The following is a 15,998-nucleotide window of genomic DNA, read 5'->3' on the forward strand; positions in this document are numbered from 1 at the left end:
CCAGATCATTTACAAGAAACAGCAAGGTGGGTCAGACGCTAACAGCTACCGTGTCCCCCCCGGTAGACCTTACTTTGAACGTTACGCTCTATGGGGTTTTCCCCGCTCCTTTCATTTTAGGAAGGACGCTCGCTTTGATTAAAGAATAGCACAGACCAGTCCAAACCGCAGAAGATATTATCCATGCCCACATGTCCCTGCTTAAACTGGTTCTACAGTTTTTCTACCTGGTTCAGTAACTAGCAGTCTCCTCCCTTTCCGAAAGGCCACGTGGCTGGGGAGACAGGAGGCGCTGTATGGGTGTGAGTGCCCACAGATGGAGGTCTCCTCAGCAAAGTACTGAGTCTGGGTGGGTTTGGGGCAGGGATGGGTAAACTTTTTGGCCTGAGGGCCACATTGGGGAATAGAAATTGTATAGCGGGCCATGAATGCTCACAAAATTGGGGTTTGGGTGAGAGCTCTGGTTGGGGGGGTTGGCTCTGGGGTGGGGCTGGGGATGAGGATTTTGGGTGTAGGAGGGTGCTCTGGGCTGGGACTGAGGGGTTCAGAGGGTGGGATGGGAATCAGGGCTGGGGCAGGGGTGCGGGAAGGGGTGCAGGTTCCGGATGGGGGTGCGGGCTCTGGGGAAGAAAGGTTTGGGATGCAGGAGGGTGTTCCGGGCTGGGATAGAGGGGTTTGGAGAGTGGGAGGGGGGAATCAGGGCTGGGGCAGGGGGTTGGGCTATGGGGAGAGGCTCAGGGGTGATCCGAGCAGTGCTTACCTCAAGCGGCTCCCGGAAGCAGTGGCATGTCCCCTCTCCAGCTCCTATGCGGCGGCGCGGCCAGATGGCTCTGCACACTGCCCCATCTGCAGGCACCGCCGCATAGGAGCTGGAGCAGCCCCCAACCCTGCACCCTGGCTAGAGTGCTGGAGCGGGGCCATGACGCTGCTTCTGGGAGCCGCGTGGTGCAGCCTCCGACCCAGTGCCCCAGCTTGGAGCTTGTGGGCTGGCTTGATCTGGCCCCACGGGCCATAGTTTGCCCAGCCATGCTCTGGGATAAGAACAGGTGGCCTCAGCAGTGTCCTGTTTTACCCCTTCCTATCTCCCGTGCAGTATTACCGGCTCAAGTTGCATCTGCTCACATTGCCAATTCCACACGATTTATTACAACAACACCTACAAAGCAAGGCACAAAGACAACTGTGCTTAATACAAGATAAATGGTGGGAGAAGGTAGCAGAAGACACTCAAATATATGTGGAAACAAATGAAACAAGTTTCAGAGTAACAGCCGTGTTAGTCTATATTCGCAAAAAGAAAAGGAGTACTTTTGGCACCTTAAAGACTAACCAATTTATTTGAGCATAAGCTTTCGTGAGCTACAGCTCACTTCATCGGATGCATACTGTAGAAAATCCACAGTATGCATCCGATGAAGTGAACTGAAGCTCACGAAAGCTTATGCTCAAATAAATTGGTTAGTCTCTAAAATGAAACAAAGAAGTTCTTTGATTTCTTGAAGCTAGTCTATGGACCTTCAAAGGTGGGCACAGGTTCGCTCATGATGGCTGATGGCAGGACAGTCAAAGACAAACATGGCATGGAACAGAGATGGGCTGAACATTTCAGCCAACTACTGAACAGACCATCCTCAACTGAAACAAGTGCTATTAATCAGATACTTCAAAAGCCTGTTCAGCACCACTCTGACTCACCATACTCACTTGAAGAAAAAGAAAAGGCAATCAATATGAGGAGGTCAGGAAAGTCCTCAGACAGAGATGAAATACTTGCAGAAATATATAAATCTGCAGGTCCAAACGTGGTAATGGCACTCCAGAGGATCCTTACTGGCATCTGGGACAACGAAGAAATGCCACAAGACTTCAAAGATGCCACAATTATTCCTTTATTTAAAAATAAAGGCAGCAAAATGGTCTGTGGTAACTACTGTGGGATCTCTCTCCTATCTGTCGCTGGAAAAGTCTTTGCTCGTGTCCTCCTGAACCGACTGATTTCATCTGTCTCAGAAGCCAAACTACCGGAGATTCAGTGCGGATTCAGACCTGGCCGTAGCACCAGAGACATGATTTCTAGTATCAGGCAAATACAAGAAGAACATATCAAACAAACCATGGATCTGTTGAGTGTCTTCATTGATCTAACAAAAGAATGGGATACAGTTCAGGCACAATGTGTTTCAGACATACACAAAACATGGTTGTACAACAAGGTTCTTGCTTTGAAATGCAGTCTCAGGTAGCCTTTCAGTGCTTAATAGTGAACTCATTCATGGGATCTGGCTCTGTTTAGTGCCCTTCATGGCCCTGGAAGGTATTGTGCAGATAGCAGTCCAGGCTGGTCAGAGTGCTTGAAAAAAGCAACATATTTAATATCACTAACTCAGCAATTATGTCTACAAGTACAGCAGCTCTTTGAGGTTCAGGGCTAGCTAACCGTACAGTGGAAGACAATTTATTGGCACAGGAAATGGTGGCTAGCACATGAAGGTGATCTCCTTTCAAAATCTTGCTATCTAGGGAGCTACCAGGAGTCCCAGACAATTGCCTTCAGAAGTGAAGACAGCAGGGAGTGGGGTTAAAGGGGCTAAGCGGTAGGTGAAAAAACAGAAGATCACTTCAGGGCTGAAGGAGAGAAGCCACCCTACACTAATATAGAAGCACCCCATAATTAGGATCTGGCTTTCAAACTCTCCCACCAGCCACAGTTCATATACAGGCCAGTGGGTTGGATCCGTACCTATACTAATGCCAGTAACAGTATATCCAAGTACAATACTATAGAGATGGCAACCGTTGCAATCCATGACCTCCTAAGGAGCATCCCTACCCCCACTATGGTTTTATTGCGGATGGGACTACCCACTTACAAGCCCAACCTGGTGGGTGCTTACGCATTGGTTGCTGTATCTAGGGTATATAAATCACTCACTAAACACGGTTATCCCTGCAAAAGCTCTAGCTTTGAATGAGCTTGGTGGGCTCAAAAGCAGGCATGAGGAGTTGACGAGGGCGTACTGGCTTTTGTGTCTGTTTCACGAGAACCACAAACCTCCACTCTCCTCCACCCAACATCTGGGAGTAAAGATCTTCTGAGGCAGAGCAGCAAAAGTGATGGAAAGAATTTACTGAAGGTAAGGTTGATGTGTGGCTCACTCTGAACAAAAGTTCTATTTAAAGAGGGATTAAAGGCGGTTAGATGCAACATGCCCTACTCCTCTCCTCTACAACACCTAAGGAACAAAGGTACACCAAGTTATGGGGCCCCTTAGAAGTTACCTGGTCCAAATACCCACAGGGCACATTTCAGGTGACAGACTCTGCCTGATCACAAGGCACATTCTTCTTCGCCAACTGATAAGGAACATTAACTACCACGTCAGCAAATACTCAGGGTTGATGTGTGTGACAGCCAACAGCAAGGATTAAGCTGCGGACCTCTAGAGCAGTGGCTCTCAAACATTCCAGACTACTGTCCTTCCAGGAGTCTGATTTGTCTTGCATACCCCAAGTTTCACTTCACTTAAAAACTACTTGCTTACAAAATTACACATAAAAATACCAAAGTATCACAGCACACGATTACTGAAAAATTGCTTATGTTCTCATTTTAACCATATAATTACAAAATAAATTGGAATACAAGTATTGTACTTACTTTTCAGTGTATAGAGCAGCGTTCAACCAGCGTTGAAATTTTACTTTGTACTGACTTTGCTAGTGCGTTTTATGCAGCCTGTTGTAAAACTAGGCAACTATCTAGATGAGTTGATGTCCCCCCGGAAGACCTCTGCATACCCCAGGGGTACGCGTACTGCTGGTTGAGAACCACTGCTCTAGAGCTCGTTACATGCATCACTATGGTCTGAGTAGAAGAGGCAGCTATAACAAGCCCACATCCTCCGTGTCAGAGGAAGAGATGATGTAGCACACACAGATTTGTGGGTTACATGCACGCAACAGCATGCAATACGTTGTGTGTTTGAGTGGAGGCGGGGTTGGCGAATAAGGTTGTACTTGAGGTCACGGACAGTGGAAACATTCTATGAAGGTATTAGCCTCCTGTTACGAGAGGTCTCCTGGACCGTGGTATTCCCCGGCTTCAGAGGTTGGAGCGCTCCCAGTGCTGGAGCTTGTAATTTCCATCTCCCAAGTGCCTCAGCTGGGCCAAGGTTTGTAGCACGGATTCTCTCTTCACAGTTTCCTAACCATAGAGCCTAGGGGCCACCTTCAGCTTCAGTCCCAGCAAAAACAAAAAGAGCCAAGAGGCTGTCACCTTGAGTAATTGTAGCCGCGTATCCCAGGATATTAGAGAGACAAAGTGGGTGCGGTAATCTCTTTTACTGGGCCAACTCGGTCCAATAAAAGATATTACGTCACCCATCTTGAGTAAAGGTAGTCTCAGCTTCACATGGCAGGCAGAGCTCTCCAGCCTCCCCCACTGCAGCTGAATCAGGCTCCCGCTGCATGGAACAGTTGCTATTGTGCAATGACGCGGTGGCAAAGGATCTTCCTTCGGTTTGGAAGGCGGGTTGCTGGAGTGCAGGAGGCAGAACAGTCGAGGGCAGGCTGAAGCTTACCGCAGGTTCTTGGAGCTGTGCTAGGTATTGTTTAAATAAAGAGAGGTTTAGAGAAAAGCCTCCACTGGTTTAATGCAAAGGCCAATATCCAACAGGTTTGTTTGCCGGGGGAGGCAGGGGAAGGAGAACGTGGCATCAGAATACCTTTTACCATAGGCAGCATCGCCAACCCTCATAAAAACAAATCAAGAGATTTCAAAAACAAAAAAAGAACAAAAATCATAAGAACCCAAAGTTTGTCTTCTGGGCTTTGAACCTTTAGGGCAGTGGTTCTAAAACTAGGGGTGCCACTTGTTCAGGGAAAGCTCCTGGTGGGCTGGGCCGGTTTGTTTACCTGCTGCGTCCGCAGGTTTGGCCGATTGCGGCTCCCAGTGGCCACGGTTCGCTGCTCCAGGCCAATGGGGGCTGCAGGAAGGGCAGCCAGCACGTCCCTCGGTCCGCGCCGCTTTCTGTAGCCCCCATTGGCTTGGAGCGGTGAACCATAGCCAGTGGGAGCTGCAATTGGCCAAATCTGTGGACACGGCAGGTAACCAAACCGGCCCGGCCTGCCCCGCCAGGGGCTTTCCCTGATCAAACGGTGCCCCTAGTTTGAGAACCACTGCTTTAGGGCATCAAATTTTCCCACTTCTCTCAGCAAACATGAGGGGCAGACACGGTTTTAAAATGGAAGCTGAGAGCCCCATGTAATCACTTGCCCTCGGGAGGTAAGGTTTTAAGAAAAAAAAACAAAAACAAAACAAAAACACCCATCGCAAGAATTAGCAACACCAGTTAGGCAAGGACACTGAACTGGGAGTCAGGAAAGACTTTGTTCAAACTTCATCTTTCCCACTGACCGCTGTTTATATTTCTGTGTACTTTGTAGCCTTGTGGTTGGTGATGTTCCAATCTGAGTTTTTGGGCTAGGGCTCCTATCTAGATTTAATAATTCTGAGCCCTGAGGGAGGAACAGCTCTGAAAATACATTGAGCAGCACATCATGCTGTTGATCCATGCTGCTCTGTAGAAGCCACGGAGACCATTATTGTATTCTACACCACCCTCTAGTGGCTAAACCATGTTGAAGCAACTGGCATCTGGTTATTTTGTGATACTAGAATAGATACAAGCAGGCTGAATTCATCCATGATGAAACTCGGTTGAAATTCAGGGACTGCTGACGAACTGGGCCCAGTATGTCTATGTAATAATTTATTTGGCGCCTTTCCTCCCAAGAAGGAGCCCAGCGTGCTTCATGGACACCACCACTGAAACGGAGCAGCTTTTAGAGTAGACGGTAGCAAGCACTGTGCCTCCCAAGCTACACAGAGCATGTGTTCTTCTTAGTGTATGCGCAATGTGCCTCAGGTGGCATGCGACCAGGAGTCATCACCAAGTTTGGTCCGCTGGTTGGAGTATTTGCTTCCCGGCTTGGGCCAGGTACTGACGGGGAGTGCATCATGAACACTGATCCATGCCCCCCATGTCCAAAGCATGTGTTGAAAGGAAGGAAAAGAGGAGAAAGTTTTGACTAACACCTCGGCAATCAATCCATACTCGTGAAAGAAGCCACAGATTCGCAGCAGCCCAGGCAGGTGATACGGGCCTCGTATGTGACACAAGTGACATAGAACTCCGATTTCTTGACCGTAGCAGGATGGAGGACTGAAAGAAAATTTGCCTAGATATAAACCTGCAACTCCAGAGAGTCTAGTTATTTACAGCTAGAGGCTTAGCTCTCAGTTCCAGCATCATATCCTGCACTTCCTTCAATTCCTTTTGGAGGGAATCATGTGGTTTGGATGAGAGATTTCTTGCTGCTCTCTCTCTCCCATTGTATTAGAGAGAAAGCTAGGTAACTAGCAAGGAGGGAGGAAGAAAAGGTTTCCTTTGTACTAGTGCATTTGTCCGGCTAGTTTTAAAAGTTTCAGCATAGAGTTATGCAGTCTATTAGAACAGGACTGGTACGGACTGCTATAGTTAATGTACATAATGTAAAGGGTCTGTATGTACAGTAACACACATGAAGATAAGGAGTACTTGTGGCACCTTAGAGACTAACCAATTTATTTGAGCATGAGCTTTCGTGAGCTACAGCTCACTTCATCGGATGCATACTGTGGAAACTGCAGAAGACGTTATATACACAGAGACCATGAAACAATACCTCCTCCCACCCCACTCTCCTGCTGGTAATAGCTTATCTAAAGTGATCATCAAGTTGGGCCATTTCCACGAAAGCTCATGCTCAAATAAATTGGTAAAATGGCCCAACTTGATGATCACTTTAGATAAGCTATTACCAGCAGGAGAGTGGGGTGGGAGGAGGTATTGTTTCATGGTCTCTGTGTATATAACGTCTTCTGCAGTTTCCACAGTATGCATCCGATGAAGTGAGCTGTAGCTCACGAAAGCTCATGCTCAAATAAATTGGTTAGTCTCTAAGGTGCCACAAGTACTCCTTTTCTTTTTGCAAATACAGACTAACACGGCTGTTACTCTGAAACTCATGAAGATATGTGTCTTTGTTAGAACAAGTATAGGCTAGTGATAAGTGTAAGGCTGGGGGGCAATGTAATGAACTTGCTTGGTGTATGAGTGCGTGATGGCCTTCAGTGGTTGCTCCACAGAGCAGATAAGCAACAGTTCTTTTAGCAGAACTGGTAAAAATTTTTACATGATCACATACACCAAGGCAGTTACGTGCACACCAAACAGGAAACATCTTCTGAGCATGGTCACTACAGCAGACTTAAGGCTGTCACTTGAATGCCAAGCAGGAAAGAAGTCCCCTCAAACTGGAGACTACAGTGTGCTAGACTGAGTACATAATTGGAAGAACGCTCACTGTGAAAAGTTGGTTTTACAGTGGATACTGAGTGCTAAGTCAGCAGTTTTCCATAGTGATTTAAGCAGGAGTATTGAATACATTAAAACTAGAAGGACAAGTGCAGGGTTTTTTGTGAACTGGAAATGAAGTTCCATTGCAAAAAAAAGAGTGAATTTCAATGCACTAATTAGATGGGTTTAATAAGGACTAACCCTTGTTCTCAGCAGCCCACCTGCAGTACAGGAAGAATATTGGGGAGGTGCTAGAAGGCAGATCTACCTGATAGGGCAGAGCAAAGATAGTGGTGCATAGTGGATAGGTATGTGCCTCCAGGTGGATGAGATGAACTATTAAGGTTCAGCTTTTCATTACCTTGCTTGTGTTAGGAGGGGTTGTGTGCAATCACTAACAACTATGCACCAGCTCTACACAATGGAGTGTTGTTACAGGAGTTCCTTCAGTTTGGTTAATTTTACAGAGGCGCTCTGAGGGAGCTCCTTTCAGAAAGGACAACACCTTTGCAAAAGCAGCTGCTGCTTTGTTGGGGCTGCTCCTCTCTGATAGAGCACAAATGGGGCTAGATGGGGAGAACGCCTGCCCCCACAATAGGCTCCAGTTTCAGAGAAAAGGCAAGGGTGGTGAGGAAACTAAACAGCTCCTGTGACCTCCTCTCTTCTTTCAGCCACATGGGCCTTGTCCTCACAGGAGATCTTTGACAAAGCAACATGAGCACAGGACTAGAGGCTGCTCTAGCTGGGGAGAGCCACTGAGAGAGAGCCAGAAGGCTACAGGGCTCTGCAGGCTGGGGTTAAGTGAGGCAAAGGGAAGGAGCCAAGCAGCTGCAAGGTTTGTTGTAATTCCTCTGCTTTGAGAAAGAAGCTCCCCAGATATAATGATGCCCCTGAACCAGTGTGTAGGATGTAATATGTAGAATGTATATCTTAGGTGTTAGGACATGTGAAAAGATTCCTGCTTGTCTGGCAAGGAAAGAACAGCCAAGTAAAAAGCGGAGCCAGCAACCTGATCAGGTAAACAACTGGGTCAGCAAACTAATCTTAGAATGTGGGTATGCACTTGCATTTAGCCCTATGCTCTACCCTGTTTCAGTGGACTTGTCACTCGCTGAAGCAGCAAATACATGACATTACTTCTTCAGCTCAAGAGTCTGTTGGTAAGCTTGTGCATTCTGGATGGTGGGGAAAAGAACCGGTCAACACAGTGCTAGAACTTACTGCTCATCCACCTCTCCAACACTCCTGCCTACCAGGAATGGGCACCAGAAAGCAGCTTCAAGCTGAGGAGTGTGGATAGCAGGAAGGGGTAGTCCAGCTGACACTGGGAGAAGATGCAGGTGCATTGATGAAATCAGCAATGGCTCGAGTGCTATGCCTTTTTCCATCTTCCAGCCAGCTGGGTACTTTCACAAAGAACTAGACTTTCATGACAGTAGTCATTGCTTTGTGTCAAAGGAGAAACTTGGATAACTCAAGTGGTGCTGCACTAGAAAGAGCCATTGCCCTTGACTGTGGTAGGCCCAGTGGAGGAAGCATTATTAGGCAGCCCAGGGGAGGCAATGTTGCATTGCCCGCCTAAGGTATTCAGAGGGTCTTCAAAATGCTGCATCAGACAATGGAAATAGCCAGCATAAAACCTGTTCTGTCAACTACCCAATGCCCAGAAGTTGTGATATCAAAAAACAAAAAGCAAACAAACCCTCACACTTTTTTCTTGTTTTTTTTTTTAAATTACATATTCCCAGAGATAAAAGGGGTCTCCTGTGAGAGCTCGAGTGATTCTGTAGTTTTTTAAAAAAGAATAAAAAAAAGGAAAGATACTATGCCTGTAGCACACCATCGCATGATATCATGCTGATGAGTTGGTTCATTGAGGATGCTGATGGAAAAGCACCACCTAGGCAATGACCAACACCACTTACTGTAGCACCTAGGTATTCTTGTAAGGTCTCCTAGTCAATAATTCACCAAGTCTGACCCCACTTGCCTAGGCTATGGGATCTATCTGGAGCACAGCATAAGGTGCCATGGCTGTAAGTTTCAAAGGAAGTGCTTTTCCAAAACATGTTCTGACTTGCCATTCAGCTGACTAATATTATGAAAATTAAAGGCAGAAGTGTGGCCTGGTATGTTATGCATGAGTCATGCTGTGATACTGGATGAGGGATTTCACCTCTTTGTGCTACATTGATGCATTTATAAAATAGGAGAGGAAAATAGAACCACAATATTAAAAATCTTGTTGAAACAAAATGGATTATGAAGTCTGCAGGATGGACAAGGACTAAATTACCCATGACTCTTCACCTTTGCATGAAAAGGAGGTGCTGAGATGGGAACATCAAACAGTTTAAACTATGTTCTGGACTTAGAAAAGCCGAAGACACAGGAGCTGGCAATGTTAATGGTTGTCACAAAGTTATAAAGATCCAGCAAAATATTTTATGTGGATGAGGAACTTCAGTGTGGAACATAATACAAACTATCACCCATATTAATATACTTGCGTGTAACAAAGTAGCTCTTAAACTGTATGAACTATTTGAGAAAGAATTAAGGCAGGAAAGGACCATTAGATCATTTAGTCTGACCTCCTGTATAATGCAGGCTGTAGGATTTCACCCCATTACCCCTCTATTGAGGCCAACAATTGTGTTTGGTCAAAGCATATTTTTCCAAAAGGCATCCAGTCTTGATTTGAAAACCTCAAGAGATGGAGAATCTACCACTTCCTTGGTAGCTTGTTCCACTGTCAATCAGCATCACTGTTAAAAAAACATCCGATGAAGTGAGCTGTAGCTCATGAAAGCTTATGCTCAAATAAATTTGTTAGTCTCTAAGGTGCCACAAGTCCTCCTTTTCTTTTTGCGGATACAGACTAACACAGCTGCTACTCAAAAAACTAGTGTACCTTATTTCTAATTTGAATTTGTCTGGTTTCAGCTGCCAGCCATTGGCTCTTATTTAGCCTTTCTTGGCTAGATTAAAGAGCCCTTTAATAGTCAGTATTTTTTCCCCTATGTAGGTATTTATACACCACAGTCAAGTCACCTCTTAATCTTCTTTTTGTTAAACTAACCAGATGGCGCTCTCGAAGTCTCACAAAGAGGCCTTATCTCCAGCCTTCTGATTATTCTTATGGCAAGTTAGAGGAACATCCTGAAACTATATATTGCTTTGTTTTTCACAGTGCCTAGCCCAATGAGGCCTCTTCTTGTTTAGTCCCTTGGCACTGTATACTAAATATAATTCATAATAAAATAAAGGTCCTGGGGTAGCAGCTTTCTGGGGAAATGGAAGTGATGAGGTGAACAAACACCATTCCATGACTGGCAAGAAAACAGTTAACTTTCTTGCCTTTTGAAGGACCACAGCTGTCTGCTCGCAGAGCAGGGGTATTGGCAAGGGAGCAAAGACCGCTGTGGAGAGGGCAAGAGTCTCCTCCCCACCCTCCTATGTAAGGGATCTAATGGTGGGGAAGAGGAAAGGATGCAAGCAAATGGGCTGAGATAAACCACCCATTCCTGTGAAGCCAGAAGTACCCTGGTAGGATGAATGCTTTTGTTTAATATCTCCTGGAAACTTGGTCAAAGTAAACCACATTTGGCTTGGAATTATTGGCTAGAAAAAGAAGAGGAAGATCTTTCTGGTTGACCCTTGGGGTATGTCTACACTACGAAATTAGGTCGAATTTATAGAAGTCGGTTTTTTTGAAATCGGTTTTATATATTCGAGTGTGTGTGTCCCCACAGAAAATGCTCTAAGTGCATTAAGTGCATTAACTCGGCGGAGCGCTTCCACAGTACCGAGGCAAGCGTCGACTTCCGGAGCGTTGCACTGTGGGTAGCTATCCCACAGTTCCCGCAGTCTCCGCTGCCCATTGGAATTCTGGGTTGATATCCCAATGCCTGATGGGGCTAAAACATTGTCGCGGGTGGTTCTGGGTACATATCGTCAGGACCCCGTTCCCACCCTCCCTCCCCCCGTGAAAGCAAGGGCAGACAATCATTTCGCGCCTTTTTTCCTGAGTTACCTGTGCAGACGCCATACCACGGCAAGCATGGAGCCCGCTCAGGTAACCGTCACCCTATGTCTCCTGGGTGCTGGCAGACGCGGTACGGCTTTGCTGCACAGTAGCAGCAACCCATTGCCTTCTGGCAGCAGACGGTGCAATACGACTGGTAGTCGTCCTTGTCGTGTCCGAGGTGCTCCTGGCCACGTCGGCTGCGAGCGCCTGGGCAGACATGGGCGCAGGGACTAAATTTGGAGTGACTTGACCAGGTCATTCTCTTTAGTCCTGCAGTCCTATTGAACCGTCTTATGGTGAGCGGGCAGGCGATACGGACTGCTAGCAGTCGTACTGTACCATCTTCTGCCAGGCAGGCAAGAGATGAGGATTGCTAGCAGTCGTATTGTACCATCTTATGCCAGGCAGGCAAGAGATGAAGATGGCTAGCAGTCGTACTGTACCATCTTCTGCCAAGCAGCCATGAGATGTGGATGGCATGCAGTCCTTCTGCACCGTCTGCTGCCAGCCAAAGATGTAAAGGATAGATGGAGTGGGTCAGAACGAGAAATAGACCAGATTTGTTTTGTACTCATTTTCCTCCTCCCCTGTCTAGATCACACTGCAGTCAGTCACAGAGAAGGCGCAGCGAGGTTAATCTAGCCATGTATCAATCAGAGGCCAGGCTAACCTCCTTGTTCCAATAACAACGATAACTTTGGTGCACCATTTCTTATTGGAACCCTCCGTGCAGTCCTGCCTGAAATACTCCTTGATGTACAGGCACACCCTTTGTTGATTTTAGCTCCCTGAAGCCAACCCTGTAAGCCGTGTCGTCAGTCGCCCCTCCCTCCGTCAGAGCAACAGCAGACAATCGTTCCGCGCCTTTTTTCTGTGCGGACGCCATACCAAGGCAAGCATGGAGGCCACTGAGCTCATTTTGGCAATTAGGAGCACATCAACCACCACACGCATTATCCAGCAGTATATGCAGCACCAGAACATGGCAAAGCGATACCGGGCGAGGAGGCGACGTCAGCGCGGTCCCGTGAGTGATCAGGACATGGACACAGATTTCTCTGAAAGCATGGGCCCTGCCAATGCATGCATCATGGTGCTAATGGGGCAGGTTCATGCTGTGGAACGCCGATTCTGGGCTCGGGAAACAAGCACAGACTGGTGGGACCGCATAGTGTTGCAGGTCTGGGACGATTCCCAGTGGCTGCGAAACTTTCGCATGCGTAAGGGCACTTTCATGGAACTTTGTGACTTGCTTTCCCCTGCCCTGAAGCGCATGAATACCAGGATGAGAGCAGCCCTCACAGTTGAGAAGCGAGTGGCGATAGCCCTGTGGAAGCTTGCAACGCCAGACAGCTACCGGTCAGTTGGGAATCAATTTGGAGTGGGCAAATCTACTGTGGGGGCTGCTGTGATGCAAGTAGCTCATGCAATCAAAGATCTGCTGATATCAAGGGTAGTGACCCTGGGAAATGTGCAGGTCATAGTGGATGGCTTTGCTGCAATGGGATTCCCTAACTGTGGTGGGGCTATAGACGGAACCCATATCCCTATCTTGGCACCGGAGCACCAAGCCGCCGAGTACATAAACCGCAAGGGGTACTTTTCGATAGTGCTGCAAGCTCTGGTGGATCACAAGGGATGTTTCACCAACATCAACGTGGGATGGCCGGGAAAGGTTCACGACGCTCGCATCTTCAGGAACTCTGGTCTGTTTCAAAAGCTGCAGGAAGGGACTTTCTTCCCAGACCAGAAAATAACTGTTGGGGATGTTGAAATGCCTATATGTATCCTTGGGGACCCAGCCTACCCCTTAATGCCATGGCTCATGAAGCCGTACACAGGCAGCCTGGACAGTAGTCAGGAGCTGTTCAACTACAGGCTGAGCAAGTGCAGAATGGTGGTAGAATGTGCATTTGGACGTTTAAAGGCGCGCTGGCGCAGTTTACTGACTCGCTTAGACCTCAGCGAAACCAATATTCCCACTGTTATTACTGCTTGCTGTGTGCTCCACAATATCTGTGAGAGTAAGGGGGAGACGTTTATGGCGGGGTGGGAGATTGAGGCAAATCGCCTGGCTGCTGGTTACGCGCAGCCAGACACCAGGGCGGTTAGAAGAGCACAGGAGGGCGCGGTACGCATCAGAGAAGCTTTGAAAACCAGTTTCATGACTGGCCAGGCTACAGTGTGAAAGTTCTGTTTGTTTCTCCTTGATGAAACCCCCCGCCCCTTGGTTCACTCTACTTCCCTGTAAGCTAACCACCCTCCCCTCCTCCCTTTAATCACCGCTTGCAGAGGCAATAAAGTCATTGCTGCTTCACAGTCATGCATTCGTTATTCATTCATCACACAAATAAGGAGATGACTACCAAGGTATCCCAGGAGGGGTGGTGGAGGAGGGAAGGAAAATGCCACACAGCACTTTAAGCACAGCACTTTAAAAGTTTACAACTTTAAAATTTATTGAATGACAGCCTTCTTTTTTTGGGGCAATCCTCTGTGGTGGAGTGGCTGGTTGGCCGGAGGCCCCCACACCGCGTTCTTGGGCGTCTGGGTGTGGAGGCTATGGGACTTGGGGAGGAGGGCGGTTGGTTACAGAGGGGCAGCAGTGGCAGTCTGTGCTCCAGCTGCCTTTGCTGCAGCTCAACCATACACTGGAGCATTCTGGTTTGGTCCTGCAGCAGCCTCAGCATTGAATCCTGCCTCCTCTCATCACGCTGCCGCCACATTTGAGCTTCAGCCCTGTCTTCAGCCCGCCACTTACTCTCTTCAGCCCGCCACTTACTCTCTTCAGCCCTCCACCTCTCCTCCCGGTCATTTTGTGCTTTCCTGCACTCTGACATTATTTGCCTCCACGCATTCGTCTGTGCTCTGTCAGTGTGGGAGGACAGCATGAGCTCAGAGAACATTTCATCGCGAGTGCGTTTTTTTTTCTTTCTAAGCTTCACTAGCCTCTGGGAAGGAGAAGATCCTGTGATCATTGAAACACATGCAGCTGGTGGAGAAAAAAAAAGGGACAGCGGTATTTAAAAAGACATATTTTATAAAACAGTCGCTACACTCTTTCAGGGTAAACCTTGCTGTTAACATTACATACATAGCACATGTGCTTTCGTTACAAGGTTGGATTTTGCCTCCTCCCACCGCGTGACTACCCCCTCAACCTTCCCCCCTCCCTGTGGCTAACAGCGGCGAACATTTCTGTTCAGCCACAGGCAAACAGCCCAGCAGGAATGGGCTATACTGAGTGTCCCTGAAGAAAAGCACCCTATTTCAAGCAGGTGACCATGAATTATATCTCACTCTCCTGAGGATAACACAGAGAGATAAAGAACGGATTTTGGTTGAATGCCAGCAAACATACACTGCAATGCTTTGTTCTACAGTGATTCCCGAGTATGTGTTACTGGCCTGGAGTGATAAAGTGTCCTACCATGAAGGACGAAATAAGGCTGCCCTCCCCAGAAACCTTTTGCAAAGGCTTTAGGACTACATCTAGGAGAACCGCAAATGCCAGGGCAAAGTAATCCTTTCACATGCTTGCTTTTAAACCATGTATAGCATTTTAAAAGGTACACTCACCAGAGGTCCCTTCTCCGCCTGCTGGGTCCAGGAGGCAGCCTTGGGTGGGTTCGGGGGGTACTGGCTCCAGGTCTAGGGTGAGAAACAGTTCCTGGCTGTCGGGAAAACCGGTTTCTCCGCTTGCTTGCTGTGAGCTATCTACAACCTCCTCATCATCATCATCTTCTTCGTCCCCAAAACCTGCTTCCGTATTGCCTCCATCTCCATTGAAGGAGTCAAACAACACGGCTGGGGTAGTGGTGGCTGAACCCCCTAAAATGGCATGCAGCTCATCATAGAAGCGGCATGTTTGGGGCTCTGACCCAGAGCGGCTGTTCGCCTCTCTGGTTTTCTGGTAGGCTTGCCTCAGCTCCTTCAGTTTCACGCGGCACTGCTTCGGGTCCCTGTTATGGCCTCTGTCCTTCATGCCCTGGGAGATTTTCACAAAGGTTTTGGCATTTCGAAAACTGGAACGGAGTTCTGATAGCACGGATTCCTCTCCCCAAACAGCAATCAGATCCCGTACCTCCCGTTCGGTCCGTGCTGGAGCTCTTTTGCGATTCTGGGACTCCATCATGGTCACCTGTGCTGATGAGCTCTGCATGGTCACCTGCAGCTTGCCACGCTGGCCAAACAGGAAATGAGATTCAAAAGTTCGCGGTTCTTTTCCTGTCTACCTGGCCAGTGCATCTGAGTTGAGAGTGCTGTCCAGAGCGGTCATAATGGAGCACTCTGGGATAGCTCCCGGAGGCCAATACCATCGAATTGTGTCCACAGTACCCCAAATTCGAGCTGGGAACGTCGATTTAAGTGCTAATCCACTTGTCAGGGGTGGAGTAAGGAAATCGATTTTAAGAGCCCTTTAAGTCGAAATAAAGGGCTTCACTGTGTGGACGGGTGCAGGTTTAAATCGATTTAACGTTGCTAAATTCGACCTAAAGTCCTAGTGTAGACCAAGGGGTGGAACTCGGCTGAACATGATCTATTCTATTGTTACCCAACCTGCTTTT

At 47.7% G+C, this 15,998-nt stretch overlaps 1 protein-coding gene across 1 annotated transcript; it reads right to left on the bottom strand.

Annotated features, from left to right (window-relative positions):
- Window positions 1-13,743: 13,743 nt before the first annotated feature.
- Window positions 13,744-15,724, bottom strand: LOC140915393 (uncharacterized). The gene is made up of 2 exons (XM_073354979.1): window positions 15,010-15,724; window positions 13,744-14,422 (listed from the first exon to the last, which is right to left on the bottom strand). Exons 1-2 carry the CDS (start codon window positions 15,590-15,592, stop codon window positions 13,881-13,883), a joined length of 1,125 nt encoding a protein of 374 aa, XP_073211080.1. The 5' UTR covers window positions 15,593-15,724; the 3' UTR covers window positions 13,744-13,880.
- Between the last annotated feature and the right edge of the window lie 274 nt (window positions 15,725-15,998).

The sequence above is a fragment of the Lepidochelys kempii genome, chromosome 7 (assembly GCF_965140265.1).
Source record: "Lepidochelys kempii isolate rLepKem1 chromosome 7, rLepKem1.hap2, whole genome shotgun sequence".
In the NCBI taxonomy this organism is placed as follows: Eukaryota; Metazoa; Chordata; order Testudines; family Cheloniidae; genus Lepidochelys; species Lepidochelys kempii.